At 53.3% G+C, this 23619-nt stretch overlaps 3 protein-coding genes across 3 annotated transcripts in view; 2 read left to right on the top strand and 1 right to left on the bottom strand.

Moving 5' to 3' along the window:
• Positions 1-9262: 9262 nt before the first annotated feature.
• On the bottom strand, positions 9263-11213 carry CD1H11orf86 (chromosome D1 C11orf86 homolog). The gene is made up of 2 exons (XM_049616230.1): positions 10672-11213; positions 9263-10108 (listed from the first exon to the last, which is right to left on the bottom strand). Exons 1-2 carry the CDS (start codon positions 10939-10941, stop codon positions 10010-10012), a joined length of 369 nt encoding a protein of 122 aa, XP_049472187.1. The 5' UTR covers positions 10942-11213; the 3' UTR covers positions 9263-10009.
• Positions 11214-11531: 318 nt separating this feature from the next.
• LOC125911145 (40S ribosomal protein S25-like) lies at positions 11532-22367 on the top strand. Its single transcript, XM_049614829.1, is given in 4 exon segments — positions 11532-11772; positions 11775-11984; positions 21883-21983; positions 22269-22367. Coding segments are annotated over 4 exon segments (579 nt in total). The 5' UTR covers positions 11532-11603.
• PC (pyruvate carboxylase) overlaps positions 21888-23619 on the top strand; it is a 101498-nt gene continuing 99766 nt past the window's right edge. Inside the window, exon 1 of the mRNA XM_049615715.1 lies at positions 21888-21983. The gene's annotated coding sequence lies outside the window, so the exon portion shown is untranslated. The remainder of the gene's footprint in view (positions 21984-23619) is intronic.

Raw genomic sequence — 23619 nt, forward strand, 5'->3', positions numbered from 1 at the left:
TTCAGATTCTGTATCTCTCTCTCTCTCTGCCCCTCCCCACTCATGTTCTGTTTCTCTCTCGCTCGCTCGCTCGCTCACTCTCAAAAAAATAAACATTAAAAAACCTCACAAGTCTCCAACTCTTTAGGCACCAACCTGGTGCCCTACAATTCAGTTCTCAGACTAACCATTCAGATTCAGCACAGATCCCACAGATGAAGGGTTCTGTCCCACGAGATTGTCCCCATGTTAGAAGCCAGTGATAATTCATAGGTAGTCACCTGCTTCTGACTGACCAGCTATAAATCAGGGATTCCCAGGCCTCTTTCTCAAGTTCAATAATTTGCTAGAAAGGCTTATAGAACTCAGAGAAACACTACGTTTCCCCAAGTTCATTATAGAGGATATAATAAAAGATACAGGGGGCACCTGGGTGGCTCAGTCAGTTAAGCGTCTGACTTTGGCTCAGGTCACGATCTCATGATTTGTGGGTTCGAGCCCCGTGTCGGGCTCTGTGCCGACAGCTCAGAACCTGGAGCCTGTTTCAGATTCTGTGTCTCCTTCTCTCTCTGCCCTTCCCCCCCCTTTCAAAAAGAAAATAAACATTAAAAAAAATTAAAAAGAGTCTGACTCAACCAACTGAGACACATAGGAGCCCTTATCCTGCCCATTTTAACCAATAGCCTGGGGATGAGAACTCAGGCTTGCTCAAATCTGGGTTCAGTTTCTGACTCTGTCATTTATATGGGGACAATAAAACCATTAAAAAAAAAGATACAGGCGAGTAGCCAAATGGAAGAGAAGCATGGGGCAAAGTATGTGGAAGGGATATGCAGCCTCCATGCCCTCTCGGGGAGTGCCACCCTTCCCAGGACCTTGATGTGCTCCCCAACCAGGAATTTCCCCAAATCCCATTGTTTAGATTTTTTTTAAGTTTATTTATTTATTTTGAGAGAGAGAGAGAGAGAGCATGCAAGCAGGGGAAAAGCAGAGAGAGAATGTCAAGCAGTTTCTTCGCTGCCAGAGTAGAGCCCGATGTAGGGCTTGATCTCACGAACCAAGGGATCACCATCAAGCCGAAGTCAAGAGTCAGACGCTTGGCCGACGGAGCCACCCAGGCGCCCCTCTTTGTTTAGAACCTGTTTATGGAGGTTCCATTACATAGGATGATTGGTTAAATCATTGCCCATTGGTGATTGGACTCAATCTCCAGCCCCTCTCCCCTCCCCGGAGGACTGGAGGTTGGACTGAAAATTCCAACCCTCTAATCACATGGCTGCCTCCTCCAGCAACCAGCCCTGCCCCCACCCTCCAAAGGTCTCCTCATTGGCACAGACTTGAGGTGTGGTTGAAAGGGGCTTATTATGAATAGCAAAAGATGATCGTCCACCCATCCAGAGAAGTAGGATCCAGAGAAGACCCCTCATAAGGACCCTGAGACTGGGTAGAGTGGTGGGTTCCCTTTCCTCCACATCCTTGCCAACACTTGTTATTTCTTTGTGCTGGTAGCCACTCTAACAGGTGTGGGGTGATAGCTGATATCTTCTCGTGGTTTTGACTTGCATTTCCCTGATGACGACTGACGTCCAGCAGCTTTTCTTACACCTTGGCCATCTGTGTGTCTTCTTCGGGAAAATGTCAATTCGGATCCTCTGCCCATTTTTTAATCAGATTGTGTTTGCTATTAAGTTGCATGAGGTCTTTGTGCATTTTGGATATTAACCCCTTATCAGAGATATGATTTGCCTGTGTTTTCTCCCATTCCATTTTCATTTTATTAACGGTTACCTTTGGTGTGCAGAGACTTTTTAGTTGATATAGTCCCATTTGTTTCATTTTAGTTTTGTTTCCTTTACCTTTGGGTGTCAAATCCAAAATATCATCACTAAGGCCATCAACAACTATTAATTGAGCACCCGCTATGCATAAGGTATTGGGGATACAGCAGGAAATGAAACATATCATGCTCCTGACTCGTAAAGTTGGCATTCTGGTGGCAGAGAGAATATGAATAAAAAAAATATGTTGGCCAGAAGAAGTGGGTAAGGTGCCAAGAGGAAGGATGGGGTGAGGAGAGCTGTTTTAGATGGACAAGTCAGGGGATTCCTCTGAGATGTGGCAGTTAATAAGCAGAGATTGCAGGAAAGCATTGCAGGTATCACAAACAGTAAGTGCAAAGGCCCTGAGGTGGGAGGGTATGTCAATATGTTTAAGGAACAACAAGAAGGTCGGTGTGACTGAAGCTGAGGGAGAATGGGGGAAAGGCCTCCTGATGCAAATTGGAAAGGTAGCCAGATGGTTTGGATAGTGTAAGTCATGGGATTTTCTGTGCATGAGCAGAGAAGCCATTCCTGAGCTTTGAGGAGAGGAATGACTGGCTCTGACTTTCGCTTTAGAGGCATAATCTTGGATGCATGTGGAAAGTAGACCACGGGGGGCGAAGCTGGAAGTGGCCCACCAGATAGGAAACCACGTGGTCCTAGTGAGGAAACCACAAGGAGATGGTGGCTAAGCCCAAGGCTGTGGTACTGAAAGAGAGGGCAAGGGCTCAGAGTTTGGATGAATTTTGAAGGTGAGGCCGGCAAGATTAGCTGGTGGAAGGGGCGCCTGGGTGGCTCAGTTGGTTAAGCGTCTGACTCTTGATTTTGGCTCAGGTCGTGATCTCAAGGTTCGTGGGATGGAGCCCTGTGTGGGGCTCTGTACTTGGCGCAGAGACTGCTTGGGATTCTCTCTCTCTCTCTCTCTCTCTCTCTCTCTCTGTGAAAATAAATAAAGAAACATTAAAAATAAAAGCTGGTGGAGGTGGGATATGGAGAGTGGGGGACGAGCCACTGACTATAATGGTTAATTTCATGCGTAATTTGACCCGGCCATGGGAGGCCCAGGCATTTGATTAAACATTATTCAGCGTGTGTCTGTGAGGATGTTTCTGGACGAGAGAAACATTTGAGCTGGTAGACTGAGTAAAGCAGATTGCTCTCTCCAATGTGGGTGGGCTTTGTCCAATCAGGTGAAGGCATGAAAAGAACAAAAGGGTCCAGACTTGGACTGAAATGGACACCATCAGCTCTGCTGAGTCTCCAGTTTGCCAACTGCAGATGTAGCCTCTGTAATGAACCAATTTTTATAATAAATCTCTGTATGTATATATGTCACATACTGGTTCTGTTTCTCTAGAGGATCCTGACTTATATGCTGACCATTGAGCTTTCTGGTCCTGCCTATGGAACGCTTCGAAAGCTTGGAGTTGGCAGCCTGGACCAGATGACGGGAAAGACAGTTTGGGTCCGTGGTGGGGCAACTTACAAGTCTGGCCAGGAGGAGTGTCCTCTCCCAGGGACCCCACTGGCTGCAGGGAGCCCACCGGGCAGCCTCCAGCTCACTTAACCTCCCCATAGAACATTTACACCGGTCCCCAGGGCCCTTCTGCCACGGGAAGGTGAAGTGGTGGCCATAGGGAACAGCTTTGGACTCTAGCCTTCTAACTGCCCCTGGTCTGTGGACATTTCACGTAAGCATGCTCTCTAGCCACTGTGTATGGTGTCTGTGTGTGTTCCGGAAGGCGGCAACTGGGCGAGCAAAGGTGGAGAGGTGGGTCGCTTGGCTCCAGGGCGGAGGTGACGGCAGAAGAAGGGGGTGGACGTGGAAAGATTGGGAGGGTGTCCGGAGCCAGGGGCAGAGGCAGGGGCCCAGCCCGTGGCCAGGCTCCTTGGCAGCCAGCCGTTCCTAGCAACACACCCACAACCCTGGTGGGATTGAAGCCTGCCCTGGGAAGGGGAGGGCCAGGCACCTGCCCTCTGGGAGCTCCTGCTGGCTGGGGAGGCGGGGCCCGCAGAGGAAAGGAGACGGAAGGCGGAGCTGTGCCAGGGCACACAGAGGCGAGGGGCTGGGCCTGACAGTGAGGTAGGCTGTGGCACATCCCCGTGCCCTTGCACGTTGCTCTTCCTTCTGCCTGGCGCGCCCTTCCCAACCCTGCCGCCGCGGGGTAGCACGCCCCCCTGCTATCCACTCCTCCGGAAGCCCTTCCCGCTGCCCGCCCTCCAAGGGCTAACCTGGCCCTTCTCTGGGCACCTCTGCTCCCCGAGCCAGCTCCCGCGGTGCTGGCTCACCCGCGTGGCTGTCACCAGGCGCCGCGCTTATCCCGTTGGCCCGAGCAGCGCTCCGAACTGACTGGTTGTGTCTGGAGCTCAGAGGAGGGAGACCCGGCCTCATGGGGGTGGGGCCGCACAGGTCAGGGACAACCACAGCAGGGGGGGGGCGGTGAGGAGAAGCCTTCCTCCCACACCCGTTCCTGCATTGGCACTGGAGGAGAGACCGCTCCTGGGAGGCCCCGGGGCAGCTGTCTGGTCTGTGGCTGGGCCCGCCTCCCTGGATCCCAATGCCCACGGCCCTGCCAGGGCCCAGACAGGCCAAGGTGAGCTGAGGACACACTGGGTCTGAGCCTGAGGCGTCCCGAGGTTTTCGTTGAGCGGGCGGTCCGATGCTATCATCGGTGCCCCCTTTCTCAGAGGAGGCCGCTGAGGCTCAGGGAAGGGACCCACCCCGGGCCACGCCAGGTGAACGTCCTAGAACTAAGGACCGATGGCTCTATGTGTTTTGCCTGAGTTGACTCGGGTAACACAACAACCCTGTGAGGAGGGGCTGGTTTTGTTTTTATTGAACAGATGAGGAAACAAAGGCACAGAGAGGGGTTGGCGCCTTGCCTCAGTTTACCCAACTAGTGTAAGTGGTGCAGCCAGCGTTCTAACTCGGGCGTTCGGCTACAGAGCTTGAAGTCCTTTGCTGTCCTGACGCTGAGGGTGGTGAGGAAGGGGCGGCGATAATGTCCCTTCTCAGGACACGGCGCGCCACAACTTGCAAAGCTTCGCCACGCCCGGCACTTGACGTGCCCTTCAGCCCCGGGAGACACAGAGATCAAGATCTCCATTTGGGGAGCCTGGTGGCTCAGCTGGTTGAGCGTCCGACTCCGGATTTCGGCTCAGGTCAGGCATGATCTCACAGGTTCGTGGAATCAAGCCCTGCGTCGGGCTCCACGCTGACAGCCAGAGCCTGCTTGGGATTCTCTCTCTCCCCGTCTCTGCGGCCCTCCCCCGCCCACTCTCCCTCTCTCTCTCAAAAAAGAAAAAAAAAGAATTTTCTATTTGACAGAGGAGGGTAATAATTTGCCCAAAATATTCAACAAGTTAGTTGCAGGCCAGGGGCTTGGGCCCCAGGTTTGACACTCACGCTTGGGCCCACCCTGGCCCCTCTGACTGGCTGGATGCTTTAAGTTTGGTGGCCCCCCAGTCCCTGAGGAAAAGGGGTTTAGGCACCCGGGATGGGCGGAGAGTTCCGGCATGCTGTAAGGCCTGTCTCCTCATCTGTAAAATCAACGGCCTGGATCCGTTGGGCTCTGAGCTCCCTGCCAGCTGAATTTGCTGCCCTTGCTCTGAGAGGTGCTTGGGGAGGCAGTGTTCCCTGCTTGCCTCGTCGCCTTCCCCACTCCTGCAACCGAGTGGCCCCATTTCTCCTGCAGGATAGTCTCTTTCACCTGCTCACAGCTTCGTCCCACCCGGCATGGCCGGAGGCTGCAGGAAGCTGAGGAAGATGTGCAACCAAGCCCAGAGGGGCACACTGGTCCAGGAACCAGGGCCCCCTGCTTGACCTGCCTCACCACCTTGCCCCGTGAGCTCCTACTCCACGGTGCATTGAAACAGAGCAGCTGGTCGCTGTCTGTCTGTCTGTCTTCCTCTCAAGCAGGACCGTGAGCTCCTTGAGGGCAAAAGTCACATGGAAAGATCAGGGCTTGAGAAACAGTGCTCTGCAGTTCTGGGAATGCGTACAGAGGGGCAGGGTATTAGGGGAGGGGGGCCGAAGGGTATTAGGCAGGGAGGGGGGCCGAAGGGTCCCAGACCCCTCTGGCTCCTGGCTCTGAGACCCCACGGCATGGGAGAGGCCTGGCAGGCTCTGCCCTTGTGGGCAGCAGAAACGGAACACAGCAGCACGAAATCTCTCTGCGTTTTGTCTCTGGGTGACCTTGGGGCCTATGCTGGCCCGAGGGTGGAGCCCTTAGAGAGCTTAGGGCTTTTGCACTGGCAGGGTCATCTCTCCAGACAGGTCACCCTTCCGCCCATATCTGAGAGGCCTCCAAGGGGAGCCACCCTCCCCCACTCAGAGCCACAAGGTCGGCAACATCCTCCAAGGCCTGCTGGTTTGCTGACTCAGGAGTTGCCCCCCACCCTGCCCCCAGAAACAGCCTTACACCTGCCCTTTCTCTTCTTGTTTGAACCGAAGCCCCCACTGTGGCTCTGACCCAGCTCAGGGTGGTGCCCATTCTTCCTCCCGTCACCTTACCCCACCCTAAAAGCCGACAAGGCAAGCTTATCCTTTCTCCTTGATGGATGAGGAAACTGAGGCCCCAGGGGCACAAGTGTGTGGGTGGCAGTCACAGAGCCTGGCCTGAGGCTCAGTGGTCTCCCCAGTGGCCCGCCCACCCCACGAGAGCGAAGGCTTCATGAGCAGACAAAACCAGGTCAGGTAGGGCCTGAAGAGGGCGCATCTAGGGAGGTCGGGAGGTGGGGTGGGGGACCGTGGGCAACAAATATGTCCAGAGCCTGAGCCAGGGACATCCGTCCTGTCTCCTGTCGTAGACCATTCAGATGGTTTGCACTCCCAGATGCACCGTGTTCTCTCTGGGCTTTCCAGGCCGCTCCCTCCACCGGAAACACGTATTCCCTCCCTTGGCCTGGTTAACTCCTGCTCTCCCCCAGGTCCTGGCTGCAATACATTCAGTAATTCAACAACTGTTTCCTGAGCACCTACAGGAAGGCAGACACTGTCCAAGGTGGGCTGTTTACAGTGAGCAAAAAGAGAATTGTCCTGCCTTCTCGGAGTTTCCAGTCCCCGAGGTCCCACACACTGTTGATATGAAATCGTCAGTCTAGGCTTGAGGCTAACGAGCGGCCCCCGAATCAGAGGCGTAACACAACAAAGGCCTATTTTGCAGTCATATCACAGTCCAAACGGGTGACAGGGGACTCTGCCTCAGTGTCACTGCCATCTCCTAGCCTTGAAGCCCCCTTGGGCCCTCTGCACTGGGCAGGCCTGTGAGCAAAGAGGGAAGCATCGAGGGTTGGGCAGGGATATTTAATGGCTCTGTCTGGAGGGCCACGAATGCCAGCTCCACTCATATTCTACTGGCAAGAGCTTGGCCACACGGCCACACCTGACTGCCTGACTGCAAGGAAGGCTGGGAAATGTCGCCCCGCTGGCACATCTGGGTTTTTATAGACCTGACCAGTCTCTGCCAGGTAGAATCACACAAACACACCGTATTAGTTTCCCGGCGCTCCTGTAGAATTCCCCAAACTCTGTGGCTTAAGGCAATAGGAATTTATTGTCTCACGGTGCTAGAGGCCAAAGTCTGAGATCGAGGTGCTAAAGGTTCCAGGGGAGGATCCTTCCTGCTTCTACTGGTGGCTCCTGGTGGCTGTGGGCGATCCTAGGCTTCCTGGGCTTGTGGTCATTTCACTCTGCTCTCTTCCTCCACCTTCACGTGGCCTTGGCCTCTATGTCCTTACATTGTATGTGTCTCTCTAAGGAAACTTCTTGCTGGATTTAGGCCCTTCCCACCCCAATAATCCAAGATGGTCTCCTCATCCCAACATCCTTAATTTAATTATGTCTACAAAGACTCTTCTCCATACCCAGCAAAATTCACAGATTCTCGGGATGGGACTATGGACATATCTGCTTAGGGGCCACTTTAGGGGCAAGATCACCTGGACTCCTTTACATGGTACCTGGTTTCCAAGAGGCCACAAACAGAAGATGCAAGGCCTCTTAAGACCCGAGCTCAGAAGTCCCAGAGCATTGTTTCCATTGCATTCTATTGGTCTGAGCAGGTCACAGGGCCCACGCAGATTCAAGGGGAGGGAAAATAGAATATCTCTCCCGAAGGGAGGTGTGGCAAAGACACGATGAAAGCAGGCGTGCACCATGGGATGAAGGCTTGCGGCCATCTTTGGAAACAATCTATCAGCGTATATGAAGGCCTTTGGTGAAGGCCTCAGCCATGGGTCCCGGAACTGTGCTCCCTGATGATGGGGTTGCTGATGGGGCTGAGGTAGAACCATTCTGCCTGAGTGGGAGGCCCCAGACCCGTGTGAGCGGCAGGCCTAGCCCAGCCATCAGCTCGCTGGGGGACCTTGGGTCAGTGCCTCATTCACTCAACAACAGGTTACTGAGTACTCAGCATGGGCCAGGCCCTGAGCCAGGCACTGGGGTCCTAGTGGTGAGCAGGCCAGCTCCCCGTGGAACTGTCTGTCTTGTGGATGACAGAAGCTCGTAACTAGACAAACTGGTCACAGAGCATGACAAGTAAGAGAACAGCAAGGAGTTGGGCTAGAAAATCCTTGGAACACAGAGGCCAGGGTGAGACTCACGGGCTCACGGGCAGAGACTTGCGGAGGGCGATGAGGACACCTCCCCATTCCGGGCCTCAGTTTCTTCCTCTTGCCATTCAGAGGGTTTGCCAGGGCTATGGACTCAAACCATGTTTCCTGGAGTCCTGGGGTTCCCCAGAGGCACTCAAGGGGCTACTGCACAAGATGGTGGAGTGGCAGGCATCTAAAGTTTGTGACTAATTGGTCTGGAAGCTTCTGGTCAGCTCTCAGAGTTCAGGTTCCAAGCCAGGCACCCTAGTCTGTGATCCCAGTGGCCGTCCGGGACAAGAATTCCCTAGGACCCCTCTTATTCCTCAAAGGCCATGCCAGGATTCTGGGCTCTGGGGAGACAGGGAACCTCCCCTATGTCTGGCTGGACCCTCAGGTCTCCCCACCATCCCAGAACAGACCTTGCGCTGGGATGCTTGCAGCTGACCCCTCACCTTTGACCTTGGGTCCGCTTGAGCCAGGAGAGCCTCAGGGACCCCACCGAAGGGTCAGTGTCTCTCAAAGAGCCCAGGCTCTTTGGGGTCAGACCCTCCCTTCTGTGTGGCCTTGGATGAGTCCTTGCTCTTTCCGGGACTCAGAGTGAGCCCTGCCTCGTGAGGGTGAACGCAAAAAGCAAAGCAGTCCCCCCGAAGCTGGCTGGAGGTCAGCACAGGGGTAGGTGACAATTCCTCTGGGGAGTGAGGTCAAGAGAAGTGGCAGGAAAGACCCAGCCTCCTGGGGACCCATGGGGGACCTGCCCCTGGCGCCCTTGCTCCACCATCCGGCCAAATTCTGAGCCAAGCTTCCCGCGAGGGCTGGGAGAGGCCTGGAGGTGAATTAATGACTAGGCAAATTGTACACTTCAGCGCAGAAACCTTTATTCCTGTGTTCAGCCCCAAGGTTGGGAAGTGGGTGGGGGTGGGGCCATGGGTGCCAAAGACAATAATTTCTTCCCTGCTCTGGGCCTCGGTTTCTACCTCTGTCACACGGGGAGGGAAGGCTTCCCCCCCCCCCCCCTTCCTTCATCGGGATACTATGAAGATACAAGTGATTATATACAGGCCTGGGCCTTTCAGCTGTAGAGCTCTGGTACCGGGGATTGCCCTGACTTAGTCCTTGCCCTTGGGGGGGCTCATTGTCAAGGAGGGAGGCCCATGCCTCGCCCACCACTAGCCGGGCCTGGCGGGAGGGGCGTGAGCAGCTGATGTGCAGAGCCTCTCAGCCGTGGGGCTGGCTTCACTGAGCTCTGTCCTGGAAGCTCACGACTGGTCTTGTGTGGGGCCGGGGGTGTCGACACCCCTATTTCTAGGCAGGTTTCTAAGGTCCTCGTACATGTCACTGTCCCAGGGTGCCTCCATGCCCAGATGGCAGAACCCATCAGGAAACAGAGCTGAGCCCCCTTTTGGGGTCTTTACTGCAAGCCAGCCTTGGAGTGGAGGGCCAGGGCGAGGGGCAATCACAGGACCCTTGGGTAAGCTGGTGGCAGAGGCCTCGGTGCACCACGTGAGGAAGGCAGGAGCAACCTACACAGAGGAGTCCAGAGGGCCACGAAGAGGTAGGTCAGCAGACACGGCCGTCTCATCCAGATGCAGCAGGGGCCGACGCCGCTTCCAGCATCCTTAGCTGGTGGTGCTCAGAGGGGGCTCTGGGGAGGCTGGCCGGCTCAAGGTCACACCTGGGAAGCCGGAGACAAAGCTCTCCCACCTTCTCTTTACCTGCTAAAAGACCGAGGATAGGCAAGATCAGGGTCCTGGTGCCACCGCCGCGTGGTGGGCTTCAGGTGCTGTTCCACCTACAGCCACGAGGTGGTGGTAGACCCCAGAGACAGGAGCACTGCTCCTCGGAGACCTTTTTCTCCAAAAGAAAGGAGGCAGGGGCCAGGAGCCAAAAGGTCCCACCAAGGGGGTCAGGATGCCCCCTTTCCGGAGCATAGAACACAAGATGTAACCCTGGGGAAGTTTTACTAGCTGATCTCTTTGCCTCCAGCAAAATCCACCCATCCAACACATTGCCAGATTAATTATTTGAAAACAGCTCTGCTCTAAAACCTTCCGTGACTCCCCAGTGTCGAAGGGATAAATCCCAAGAGTCTTTAAGGCCCTCTGAAATATGGTGCCTGGATGCCTCTCTCTCCAGCCCCGTCTCCAGACAACTCTGTTGTCTTCTTGGTCCTTGGCCTCATATGTTCCTACCTCTGAGCCTTTGCTGCCCTGGGTCCCTCTCAGTGGAGTCCTTACCCTCCCCCTTTGGCGCCCCTCCATCCGTCAGCCCTCAGCCAAACCTGCTGATACTGCTTCAGCCACCGCCGGCGCTCTCCTTGCTGGGCTTGAATTAGCTGCTCCGTATCTTCCAGGCACCCTGGCAGCCACTCCTGACCGGGCGTGTCCAGCCTTTCTGGGCCTCCGTTTGAGGGCCTGGACTTCTCCTGGCCCTGTCTGAGGCTCAGCGCCCGACGCAGCCGGCTCTCCAAAGGCTTCCCCCAGGGCTCCTGGAGCTTGCCATAGGAGGGTCGTGGTCCTCGCAAGGACTGACTGCGTGGCCCTATCCCCATGGTTCCTGAGGCTGCAAGTGCAGGACTGCTCCAGCCCCTGGGCAAGCCACTGGCCCCTGAGGTGGCTCAGAGTCTCCACCCATCTGATGGGAACTCACTTGGGGGCAAAGGTTGGTGCTGCTGAGGTGGCCATCATAAACCAAAGGGCAGGCCACAGGGGAAAAGCATCCCTGAGTCACCATCACCACTGCCTCTCTACCTTCTAGGGCAAGGAGTATAGGTGTCTTTCTCCTCCTCCTCTTCCAGGCAGGCTTCCCTGACCACCCCACCCCTGTAGAGCTTGGCCTCCCCTGAACTGCAGCCCTAGCTGTCCAAATTCATTCTGTTGGCACTGAGAACAGATGGTGCAACAGCAAAACCGAGATGGGCCTTTAGGCAACAGGACAGCTCCAGGGCGCCTGGGGGGGCTCAGTCGGTTGAGCATCCAACTCTTGGTTTCAGCTCAGGTCATGATCTCGTGATCTGGGGATTCGAGCCCCGCATCGGGCTCCATGCTGACAGTGCAAAGCCTGCTTGGGATTGTCTCTCTTTCTCTCTCTCTCTCTCTCAAAATAAATAAATAAACATTTTTTTTTAAAAAAAGAAAGAAACAGGACAGCTCCACTCTTTGTCCAACATCTCAGCGAGGCTGCAGGGGTGGCCGCTGATCTCAGAGCTTCACAATGTCTCCCAAGGAGAAAGAGAAAGATGCTGAAAAGCCAGCCAAGAAAGACAAAGACCCAGTGAACAAGTCTGGGGGCAAGGCCAAAAAGAAGTGGTCCAAAGGCAAAGTTCAGGACACGCTCAATGACCTGGTCTCGTGTGACAAAGCGACATGTGACAAACTTCATAAGTTCCCAACTAGAAGCTTAGGACCCCAGCCGTCGTCTCTGAGAGACTGAAGATTCAAGGCCCCCTGGCTGGGGTGGCCTTTCAGGAGCTCCTTAGTGAAGAACTTAGGAAACTAGTTGCAAAGTACAGAGCTCTGGTCATTTACACCAGAAACACCAGGGGCAGAGATGCCCCAGCTGCTGGCGAAGATGCATGGACAGATCCCACTAACTGTATGTTTTGAAAAATAAAAATTTATTAAATTAAAAAAAAAAGAAAGAAAGAAACAAGACAGCTCCAATCTAGAATAGTCAAATTCACAGAGACAGAATGTAGCATGCTGGGGGGGGGGGGGGGGGGGGGGGGGGGCGGGGGGGGGGGGGGGGAGGATTGGTCAATTATTTCATGGCTATAGAACTTCAGTCCTGCAAGATGAAAAAGTTCTGGAGGGGCACCTGGGTGGCTCAGTTGGTTAAGTGTCTGACTTCAGCTCAGGTCATGATCTCATGGTCTGTGGGTTTGAGCCCGGCATCGGGCTCTGCACTATCAGCATGGAGCCTGCTTGGGATTCTCTCTCCCCCCCTCTGCGTGTTCTCTCTCTCTCTCTCTCTCTCTCTCTCTCTCTCAAAACAAATAACTTAAAAAAAAAAGATGGAAAAATTCTGGAGATTGGTTGAACAACACTGCGGCTATAGGTGACACTACTGAATGATACATAAAAATGGCTAAATGGTAAACATAATGTTTCCGTATATTTTACTGCAGCTGGAAATTATTCGTTAGACTAGATGAATCCCTTCCGCTCTCACTCAGTCCTGTCAACTGCAAAATGGGTGGCTGTGGAAATCCAATGAAATCGTGAACGTATAATAGCAAGACGACCAGCAGAAGCTTTGTTTTTCCGAGAGAAAGAGAAAGGTGCTTGGGCCGGCCCAGCGGACCCTCAGAATCACAGGATTTGAAGGCTGAAAGGGACCTCACACATCTGTTATTCCTTTTTGTATTAACCACTATTCTATGGCTATTCTTCCTCATTCTGGAGCTAATCCCTCCACACACTGCATTTCAGCCTCATGATAATCCTATGAGGTGGGCATTGCTACCCCCATTTCATAGATCAGGAAACAGAGGCTCAGAGGTGAAGCACCTGGCCAGAGAGCATGCCCAGTAAGAGGCAGAGCTGGAACCCATTCCTTGGTTGGCCTGGCTTTAGAATGCAAGCTGCCTTGCTCTGGTATCGGTGGCCAGGCGTCCTCCTGTGTTTGGGTTGCTGCACAGTGCCCCCTGCCCCCCCACGTCTGGGGTCAGGGAAGCACTGGCTGCAACTCTTGGCTCACCCTTGACCTCTCCCCAGGCTTGGCCTTGCTCTCTTTCCTCTCTCTCTCTCTCTCTCTCTTTCTCTCTCGAGGTTGCTAGGCTTTCCCTGGGTGAAGGGTCTTATAATATCTGCCAGGCTCTCTCCCAGCTACAGGAGATAAGCCAGGGCCAGTGTGAAGAGGAGAATGCAGAGGGGCCCTGATTCTCTGCCCCAGCCTGTCCCAAATTTCGACCTGCACCCAGGCCTCTTTACTCTGACCCCGACCACATTCCTAACGTCCAACCCACAGGCCACCCCTGGCCCTGGTGGAAAGGCAGCCAAGCCATTACGCAACCTTCACTGCCCTCGCCCCAGCACAGTGGGCTCAAACCCTGACTCTCACTGAAGTTTAAGCCTTTAAGCCAGGAAGAGTTTGCTAACTCAGACTTTTGGGATGTGCTGGGGTGAATCACCGGCTCTGGTGTCGAGCATGTAACTGCCTAAAACCCTCCTGCCCAGTGTATAATCTTACAATTTCCCAGATCCATGGAGGACAGGAGAAGAAGTGTGTTCTCTTCCTTCCCTCCCTATTGCCTCCCTGCCTCTGTCAGCTGGGAAGCTCTCACCTTTCCAGACTTCGCTGTGCTCAGTGATGCCTCCACCTGGAAGCCTGCCTGATACCTGCCTTTGGGATAGGGAGGCAGCTCCCTCTCCAGACCACCCGCTAAACGCAGTAGCAGCAATCACACACGTATGCATCCCCCCTGACACCGGCTGTCCCTCGAAGGCTTTTCACCTCTGCGTTCCAGGGACACGACACAGTAAATACTATGTCTTAAATATTGGAGACTCTTCACTGTCTATTGCCGCCTTAAAAAAATCACCCCAAAACTTTGTGGCTTAAAGCAACATTCACGTACGACCTCAAAGTTTCTGTGGGGCAAGAATCCAGGCATGGCTGAGCTGGGGCCTCTGGCTCAAGGTCCCTCACAGGCTCCAATCGGGGGCCTGCAGCCACCTCGAGGTTCAACTGGGGGGAATCTGCTTCCAAGGTCGCTCTGATGGTCATTGGCAGGACTCAGTTCCTTGAAGGTTGTTGGACTGAGAGCCTCAGTTTCTTGCTGGTTGCTGGCTGTTGCCACGTGGGCCTCTCCCAAGGGCAGCTCACACCATGGCAGCTGGCTTCAATCGGAGGCAGCAAGTGAGAGGTCGAGAGACAGTGGGCAGGCAGAAGCAGAAATGACCTTCCATCATTTTTGCCGTGTTCTCTTCTTTCTAGGTGAGTCACCAGGTCCAGCCTGCACTCCAGGGAGGGATCCCATAGGGGCTTGCGCACGGGGGAGGCGGTATCGCTGGGTGTTATCATGGAGGCTGCTTACCCACGGACCTGGATGCTAAAGCCATCACACTGCCTGAGTTTAGAGCCTGGAACTTCCATGTGACAGCTTTGTGCTTTGAGTAAGTGGCTTAACCTCATGTGCCTCCGAAGTGGGGAAAATACCTTATTTCATCAAACTTAAGGTGGTGTCGATGTAACATTATTTCATACGTCATTAAGCAAGAATACTCTCAGGGAGCCCGGGTGGCTCAGTCAGTTAAGTGTCTGACTTCAGCTCGGGTCATAATGTTGCAGTTTCTGAGTTCAAGCCCCGTGTCAGGCTCTGTGCTGACCGCCCAGAGCCTGGAGTCTGTTTCAGATACTGTGTCTCTCTCTTTCTGTCTCTGCCCCTCCTCCCACTCTGTCTCTCTCTCTCTTGAAAGTAAATAAACTAAAAAAAAAAAAAAAAATGATAAGAAAGAATACTCTCTGCCCAGACATTGGAAAATCACCCCATCTCAGAAAACGGGGGGAAATGGTGTGCCGTGAAATTAATGAAACACATGGTATCTATTTCCTAAAGAGGTTCTGAGGCTTAGATATACAGGAAGGCTGCAAACGGGGCAGGCCAGCCAGATACTCCTTTTTTTTTTTTTTTTTTTTTTTTGAGTTTATGTATTTTTGAGAGAGGGACAGAGACAGAGTGCAAGCAGGGGAGGAGCAGAGAGAGAGAGGGAGACACAGAATCCAAAGCAGCTCCAGGCTCCAAGCTGTGAGCACGGAGCCTGATGCGGGGCTCGAACCCACAAACCGTGAGATCATGACCTGAGCCCAAGTCAGATGTTTAACTGACTGAGCCACCCAGGCATCCCTGTGCTGCTTAGCCCCGTTTTTCAGATGAAATAACAGAAACTTGGAGAGGTGAAGCAACTTGCCCAGGGACACACAGTCAGTAGTGGGTCTTAAATTCATCCCCACGGAGTCAGGCCAGAAAACAGAGGCCTCAGCAAATGTGCGGCCACCCTTTGCAGGTCGAGCCTGGGTCTTCACGCACCCTGCACGATGATCAGACAGAACTATGAGCCGCATGGTTAATGCCCCTAGAATTTTCCTTAAAAATATGATGCCCACCAGAAGTGAGGTGAAGAGGTAACGTATCTCTTTGTCTGAGCAGCTCTTATAATACAGTACATTTTGGGGAACCTAGTTCCTTTACTTCAGAATAATGGCACCAGGTGTGTCCACTGTTTTCGTTTTCATTTCCCCACAAGAAGTTAGAATGCCAGGCTATCGGGTTCAGTGCTAGACTTTGGCCACGTTACCGCTTGGAGAAATCAAACAAAGGGAATGATAAATTACAATAATGCTATTTATTATTAATGCTCCCACATTCTGATCACACCTGTTCTGTGCCAGGTGGTGCGCTTAGGGCTTCCTCTAGGTAGGGCCAAGGAATCCGGGGCGGATTATTTCCAGGTTACACAGAGTAGGGGCTTGGAGCTGGTAATACAGGTGCCCTTGAAGTTTTTCAAATATGCAGGACCTGATGACTGCTGATGGTAAGCCCATCCCTTCTCCCGTGTGAGCCTATTTCCTCATCTGTAAAATGAGTGGGTCCAGCTGGGGTGTCCCAAACTTCCCTTGTTAAAAACACCGGTTGCTGGTCCCTATCACAAGCCCCCCTCCCCTCCTGTCCCCAGCAAGGACAGGAGAAGCTATCTGTACAATCGTGCCCCAGGTGGTCTACATCTTGTGGGAACTCTTGGAAACATAATTGCTCAAGGCTCTTCTGCCTCTGAGGACTGTGATTTTAGGACTCAAATTTCAGATCAAAGCCTTTCCTTTGAAATCTGCATTCCTCACATTCTTGGCTTCTCTTTTCCCCCAAGGCAGCCTTTGGAGCAAAAATACCACAGCCGGGGAATCAGGGGTCTGGAGATCCAGTCAATCCTGACTCTGACCCTGACTAGCCATCTGATCCAGAGAGGTCATTTCCTTTCTCTGGGTCTCAGTGGGAGGACAAGAAGGGTTATGGCTGTGAGTGGGGTTGAGGAGGATTTTCCCCTCCTTTGCCTCAGCCAGGGAGCCGCAGCCTTGGCATGGACCTGAAATACAGGGGCTGTGATTTGCTAGACCATGGCCCACCTTGGCAGGTGGAAGGTCTGACTGTCTTGTAGAGGTCCCATGATGGCGTGGGCTCCATAAGCCCAGTGGACTGAATGACCAGCATAGGAGAAGGCTGAAAAGACAGTGTGAATGCCTGGGGGTAGGAGGTCTATGGGGTCAACTGAGCTTGGAGACCACAGCTGGGGAAGCATTGGGATTCAGGCTCCTCCAACCTCCAAAGTGTATTTGGGTGGCCATGGCAAAGGTACAGGGCAGCCTCACACAGTTGTACAGTTTCCACACTGCACAAGCACTCTTGGTGAGCTGGGACTGCAATCCAATCCGTCACACGCTGGTATGACCCTGCTGCTGCCCTTAAGAAGGGCCTCAGCAGCCAGGTTACTGCCAAAGGGGCACCTTTTCTGCATTGTCACAAGGCACATCATGGGTTCACGGTGTTTGTGTATGGGAGTTTCCCCCAAGAGCCTGGCTAAAACAGCCTGGACCCTTGGAGGACCTGAGGGGAGGAAAACCTATCTTGAATCACTTCCAGCACCTTCTGTGCTAGTTAGAATAAAAGACACAACTCCAGCCTGTGGAAAAAGACTGTTTTGTCCATTCTTCTTGCCTTCATTTTCCATCACGAAGGGTTTAACCCTCAGGTCTCGCCAGCAGCGAACTATCTGAGGCTTCAGCTGCCAGAATTTGGTTACTTTTTTTTTTTTTTTTTTTAAGTGGCTTTCTTCTGTCTCCCAGGACAGAGATCTGGGATGTCTAGTTGTCCTTGTGAGGTCCTCAGGGCAAAGCCAGCCTTCTGAACTGTCAACAGGGAGGGGTGGGTTCATGGCAGCTGCTCCAGTCTGAGAGGTCCACGGCTTTGTCTGGGAGTCCCTACTCACCTGGGTGTTTCCGCTTACCCAAGCCTCCCCAGTCCTAACTGCTCTCCGTCTTCCCCACAGCCCCCTCTCAGGCTGTGCTTCCTGAACTTGCTGGTGGGCTGTCCCCATTAACCCCCTCCATTGACCCTGTCATGCCTCCCTGCCTTTGTTTGGGTCATGTATGAGATCCCTTGAACCAATATATTCACCCAATAAGCTTCCGAATTTATTTCTCTCTATTTATATATCAACTTAGTGAAGGCATTGCCCCCTCCAGGAAGCCCTCCATGCCCCTCTCATGGGGTAAGGGACCCCCTCTTCGAACTCCTATAGCACTCTGGCCACAATCTCTAGCACAGCACCACACTGCTTTGAAATCAAATGCTTTGAGGTATATCCCCCTCTGGTCTAGGAGAAGGGTAGGGGTGGGGAAAGTAGTTCCTTTTTCTTTGTTTCTTTTCTTTTTAAATTTATTTTATTTTTGAGACACACACACACAACACACACACACACACAGAGTGTGACGGGGGGAGGGGCAGAGAGAGGGGAAGACACAGACTCTGAAGCAGGCTCCAGGTCTGAGCTGTCAGCACAGAATCTGATGTGGGGCTTGAACTTGTGAGCCGTGAGATCATGACCTGAGCCGAAGTCGGACTCTTAACTGACTGAGCCACTCAGGCGTTCTATTGAGTGCTGCTGAAATGGCTGCAGAGTGAATGTGTCTCATTGTCTCCAGACGCCCCATCCTCCCTCCTGGTCTGGGGCACTGTAGATGCCTCCCTCCTCAGAATTTGCACCTCCTGCCAGTCCGTGCCCTCCCCCTCTTTAACTCTCCCCTTCCCCTTAAATGTGGTGCCCTCTGGACTCCCCTCTCTATTGGTGGACTCCACTCGGGCTCGGGGGAAGCCTTATTCCCTCCCATGGTTTTAACCACTAAGTATGGGCTGATGACTCCCATTCCTTCATTTGCTGACTATTTATTAAGCATCTACTCTGTGTCAGACTCAACTCTTGTAGTGGTAACATTCACATGTTAGAAGGGGATGGGAGTACAGAAGACAAACAAAACCAAGAACTTTCCAGAAAGCGATTGATACTAAGAGGCAATAAGACAGACATAATCCTAGGTTACCAGAGCCCATGAGCTGCTCTGCAGCTGCCCCTGGACCACTCCCTCCCGACAGAGCTGTACTGCCTGAGCCCTACACACCAGAGCTAGCCTCCCCACTGGCCCTCCCAGGCTGATCTCAGCCTATCTGTATCACCTTCCCCTGCAGCCACCTAGGAACTCAGCAAAGTTTCCTAAGCTTCCTATGGCCTCAAAAACCAGTTGGGGCTTATGATAGAGAGATAGAAGATAGATAGATAGATAGACAGATAAAAAGACTCTTGGGTCCCATCACCAGATTTACTGAATCTTTACCAAATCAGAAGTCTCAGGGGCCAGGGGACCAGGAATCTGTTTTGTTTTTAAAGAACTCCAGGGGGTTCTTATCAGGAAGCCACGAGAGTAACTTCTCTTGGTCTCTTAGTGGTCTCAACACTAACCCTCATGAGAACCATTTGGAGAGCTTTTTTTTTTTTTTTAAGTTTACTTATTTATTTATTTTGAGAGAGAGAACATGGAAGGGGCAGAGAGAGAGAGAGAGAGAGAGAGAGAGAGAGAGAGAGAGAATCTCAAGCAGGCTCTGCACCATCAGCACAGAGTCTGACCTGGGACTCAAACTCACAAACTGTGAGATCATGACCTGAGCCGTAGTCGGAAGCTTAACCGACTGAGGCACTCAGGGCCTCCTGGGGAGCTTCTTAAACTAGCAGTGCAATGCAGGGATCCCATTCCCCAGAAATGTGCCCAAGTATTCTGTGGTCATTCTAAGTCCCCTGAGTTGGTGACTAATATGCATTAAGAACCATGCAGTGGGGCTCAAGAATCTGCTTCCCACAGGCAAGCACCCTGTCCTAAGGAGATTCCATTGCTAGTGTTACAGAAGCCCCCACAGAGAAATGGTTTTTCTAGCCACATGAGGCTCTCCACCCAGGCTTTTGCCTGGGCAGTTTTCTCTATCGGGGATGGAATAACCCTTCCAACTTTGCTGTCCTGGGAACTCAATCTCATGGTAGGACCAAGTCTGGAGAGGTGTCTTGTTTCCTAATCTCACTTGAACTAGATAATTTTTTTTAAATGCTTATTTATTTTTGAAGGAGAGAGAGAGAGTGTGTGAGTAGGGGAGGAGCAGAGAGAGAGGGGGACACAGAATCTGAAGCAGGCTCCAGGCTCTGAGCTGTCAGCACAGAGACTGATGCTGGGCTCCAACTCACAAACTGTGAGATCACGACCTGAGCCGAAGTCAGCCACTTAACAGACTGAGCCACCTGGGTGCCCTGAACTAGATAATTTATTTATTATTACCGATTTTTTTTAACATTTATTCCTTTTCGAGAGACAGAGACACAGCACAAATGGGGGAGGGGGAGAGAGAGAGGGAGACACAGGTAAGAAGCAGGCTCCAGGCTCTGAGCTGTCAGCACAGAGCCTGATGTGGGGCTCGAACCCATGAACTGTGGGATCATAACCTAAGCCAAAGTCGGCTGCTTAACCAACTGAACCACCCAGGTGCCCCTATTATTATTTTTTAGGTTGGCTCCACGCCCAACGGCCCAACATAGGACTTGAACTCACAACCTTGAGATCAATAATTCTGACTGAGCTAGCCAGGTGCCCCAACTAGATAATTTACATGCTTGAGCTAACTTTTCAAAACCCATGCTTTTTTTGTTCACAGCAGTCCATTTTCTTTCTTTCTCCTACTTTTTTTTTTAAATGTTTATTTATTTATTTGAGAGAGAGAGAGAGAGAGAGAGAGAGAGAGAGAGAGAGAGAGAAGCAGGCCCCAGGCCCTAAGCTGTAAGTGCAGAGCCCGACTCGGGGCCTGAATCCATGAACCGTGAGATCATGACCTGAGCCAAAGTTGGACGCTTACCCACTGAGTCACCCAGACACTCCTCACAGCAGTCCATTTTCTAGTTCTGTTTTTTTGTTCAGATTGCTACCTGGTGGTATTGACAAGGTAATCACCTGAACCTGGTTGGAACCACTCACCCTTTGCTCCAGACCCATAGGGTCACAAGGACCAGCCAGCACTGAGCTGATGCATCACAGTGCCTTTAGCATAGCCAGCTCCAGAGCAGGGCCTTGCCTTTCGTGAGGGATACAGGGGGCCGTATCTTACACGTACACAGCAGGGGAGATAAGATACAGGCAGAAAATGTTGAAATCACAAGGTAGGCATACTAGAAGAGTAATAGGGACTCAGTGTCTATCAAGTCCAACCACTTTTTCCTGGCATAGCACTAGGCCGATAGTAGGTGTACAATCAAATGAATTGTTAATTGAATGAATATGTGAAATCTGGATAACTGGGATTTTAATCCTTGTTCTGCTACCAAAACCACTGTGTTGGACTGACCCGTGTTTGTCCAACCCGTGTTGGACAGACCACTGTGTTGGACTGACCACACAGGTGGAAGGAAGGACAAGAAAGTTGAAGAGACAAACCTAACAGATACAACAGTCAGAGAAGAGAATGAAGTTGTAATATCTCTCGATGCTCAATAAGCAACTTCTAGTTAACAAGATGAAGTTCTCATTGTCCTTGATTCTCCCAACTGTCTGGAAGCAGGTTATTTTTCCTCCATGGCCTGATTACCATCTGATGTACCCTGTATTTTATTTTTTATCGTCTGTCTTTTCCCTCACTGTAAAGCAGACCTTTTTGTTAATTTTGGTCACTCCCATATCCGCTGGTTGGCACAGAGCCCAGTTTACGAAGCTTTCTGTTTAACCGAGACCTCTAAACCTTCTAAGTCCTAAGGGGCCTCGGTTTGCAGATTAAGAAACTGAGGCTCACAGTGGTGAGGTTGCTTGTCCAAGGTCACACAGCGACGGCGACGGACTCCTGCCCATCACCCGCCTCCCTCCCACCCCCCGCAGCTAAGGGACACAATCATTCACACTCGTGTGGCACAATTGCCATCTCCTTCTTCCTGCCCTTTGCAAACACTTTTCCTCTGCCCTCTTCCCCACCCGCCCGCGTGTATCTGTGTCTAGCCTGGATCCCGGAGTCCCGGTGCGATCTGTTATGCTTGCGGCTTTGGGAGACACGTGCTACTCGGGTGAATGAATCGCACGTCCCCACCCCCGCCGACAGCCAATCACAGCGTGCCGGAGCCCCGTTACTTCCGCCTATTGCGGGCGGAGGCCCCGGCCTTGGGGCTCACGTGGGGCTCTAAAGACAAGGGAGTAGGAGGCAGTGCGCCAGGGGCGGGCTCTCCCAGCTTCCTCACCAATCCAGGGGCCCGCCAGCGACGCGAGGGGCGGGGCTGACGTGGGGCGCCAAGGCTTAAACGTGACGGGTAGGCGGAGGGTAGGGAGGAGTCCTGAGCCGGGGAGCGGTGAGTGACGGGAAGTCTTGTCCAATAACAGGAGGGGTTGGGCTGCCTGAGCCAATAAGAAGTCTGTAAGGTGGGGCCAGGCCTGCAGCAAGTTCGGTTGCGCGGAGACCGCAGCTGTTCCCTGTCAGTGGAGGCAGCGGCGGTAGAGACGGTGGCGACGACTTGCGGCGGAGGCGAGGAGGTGAGTGCCGGCAGCGCTGCGCACCTTCCTCTGCTCGCGGCGGGTCGGACCAGGTGGGCGTGCGCCAGCGCCGCCGCGGGGGACGCTTATGTAAGGGTCGTGCGCGCCAAGGCGGTGCGAGCTCCACTAGTGACGGCTGGAGGAGACGGCGGCGGGCTTTGCGCGACGCGACGTGCGCCGCCCCTCCCCTCCCCCTCCAGCGGGCACGGCTGGCGTGGGTCCGCCCCCGCCCGCGCGCTCGCTCCCGGGACTCTTCCTCCGGACCCCGTCCCGCCTCCCCTCCAGTCTTCGTCGGCGCGGGCGCAGCCAGGCCTCCTCCGCCCCGCGTCCCTGGCGGCCGCCGGGGCCCTCGTTCTGGTCCTCGGGCCCATTTTGCAGATGTAGAAACTGACGCACGCAGTTCCAAACGCCTCCCGCGAGGTCCCTGAGGGTTCGAGCCCCAGTCCGTCAGGATCCGGAGGCCAAGTTTTCCCCAGCATACTGGAAGTTCAGTTCTGAAGAAAGCCGGGGCTTGCGAGGCGGGGGTTTTCCGTGTCCCAGGTGCCTGCGCTCCGCCTCCTGTAGGGAGTCTCCTGATAACCGGGTCGGGCATTCTCGGTTCCACTTAGTTTCAGAGGTGAAGCGGTAATTCGCCCGAGGCTGCTCAGCGAGGAGGAGGTGGGGCTGGCCTCAGCCCGTTATTCTACAGCTTTCTGCCGTTTACAAAGTACGCCAGCCAGCCGGGGGCGGTGAGGAGCAGCAGGAGGTCCGGGAAGTGCCCTCCCGGGCTTGGAATCCGGAGCCCTGGCTTTGAGGACCTGCCATACAGGTTCTTTTCAGTGGGACTTGCTTTGTGTACTTTTGAGAGGGTTGTTTCACCTCTGGCGAACTCTTTCGTCATCTCACGAATGCGGGGGGTTAGGCCAAGTCCCTAGGTTCCCAGCTTTGAAAGTCTTAAAAATCGGATTGCTCATGGTGTGTGGTAAGCAGGCCAGGGTTCATTGTCCCCATTCTGCAGCCGAGAAAACTGAGGCTCCAAGAAGTGCCGGTATTTAATGCCAGATCACGATGAGAGCCGCTAGAGTCTTTACCAAGAAGTCTTTGCCTTGCAGCCCGGCCACCCTTCCCCTGCCTAGGATGCGGACACTTAGGGTGGGGTGGATGTGCTCAGCGTTTCTAGTTACTCTCAGGGACAGCTTTGCCCTTTCTTCATCCTAACTCTCGAGCTCTCCATGGAGCTCTCCATCGCATTCTTTTGCTCAGCTCCCATGCTGGGAGCCCTAGAATGAACACTGAGGGAAGATTGGGAGACGAGGTTAATCCTTGCTGTAGGACTGTCGCAAACTGGGGAAAGGAAAGGAGACCATCTAAGCAGCGGGTCAGCATTGCAACAGATGTTTGTAGAGAGCCTGGTGTGGGTGAGCTATGGCCCCTAGGGGGATGTGCAAGAGGAAGTTCAGGAAAGGCCCACAAATCAGGGCAAACCGCACACTAAGGCCAGGGAGAGGAGAAATGGGCTGGCTGGGGCTGGACTGGGGAAGGTTTTATAGGAGGAGGTGAGTCATGAGCCTCCTTCAATTCCACTGGAGCCGGCAGTGAAGCAGCAGCGATTGGATTTGAGCCGTCCAGGTTTTATTGTGGAGGAGAGGTGAGTTTT

The sequence above is a fragment of the Panthera uncia genome, chromosome D1, assembly GCF_023721935.1.
Source record: "Panthera uncia isolate 11264 chromosome D1, Puncia_PCG_1.0, whole genome shotgun sequence".
NCBI classification, from domain to species: Eukaryota; Metazoa; Chordata; class Mammalia; order Carnivora; family Felidae; genus Panthera; species Panthera uncia.

Excerpts from the sequence above, each read along its gene's own strand:
- CD1H11orf86 (XM_049616230.1), bottom strand. The coding sequence starts at position 10,941 with ATGGGGATAGGGCCACGCAGTCAGTCCTTGCGAGGACCACGACCCTCC. Across the intron at positions 10,109-10,671 it reads GGCTGAAGCAGTATCAGCAG|CAGGTAAAGAGAAGGTGGGA; the intron begins GTTTGGCTGAGG and ends TCGGTCTTTTAG.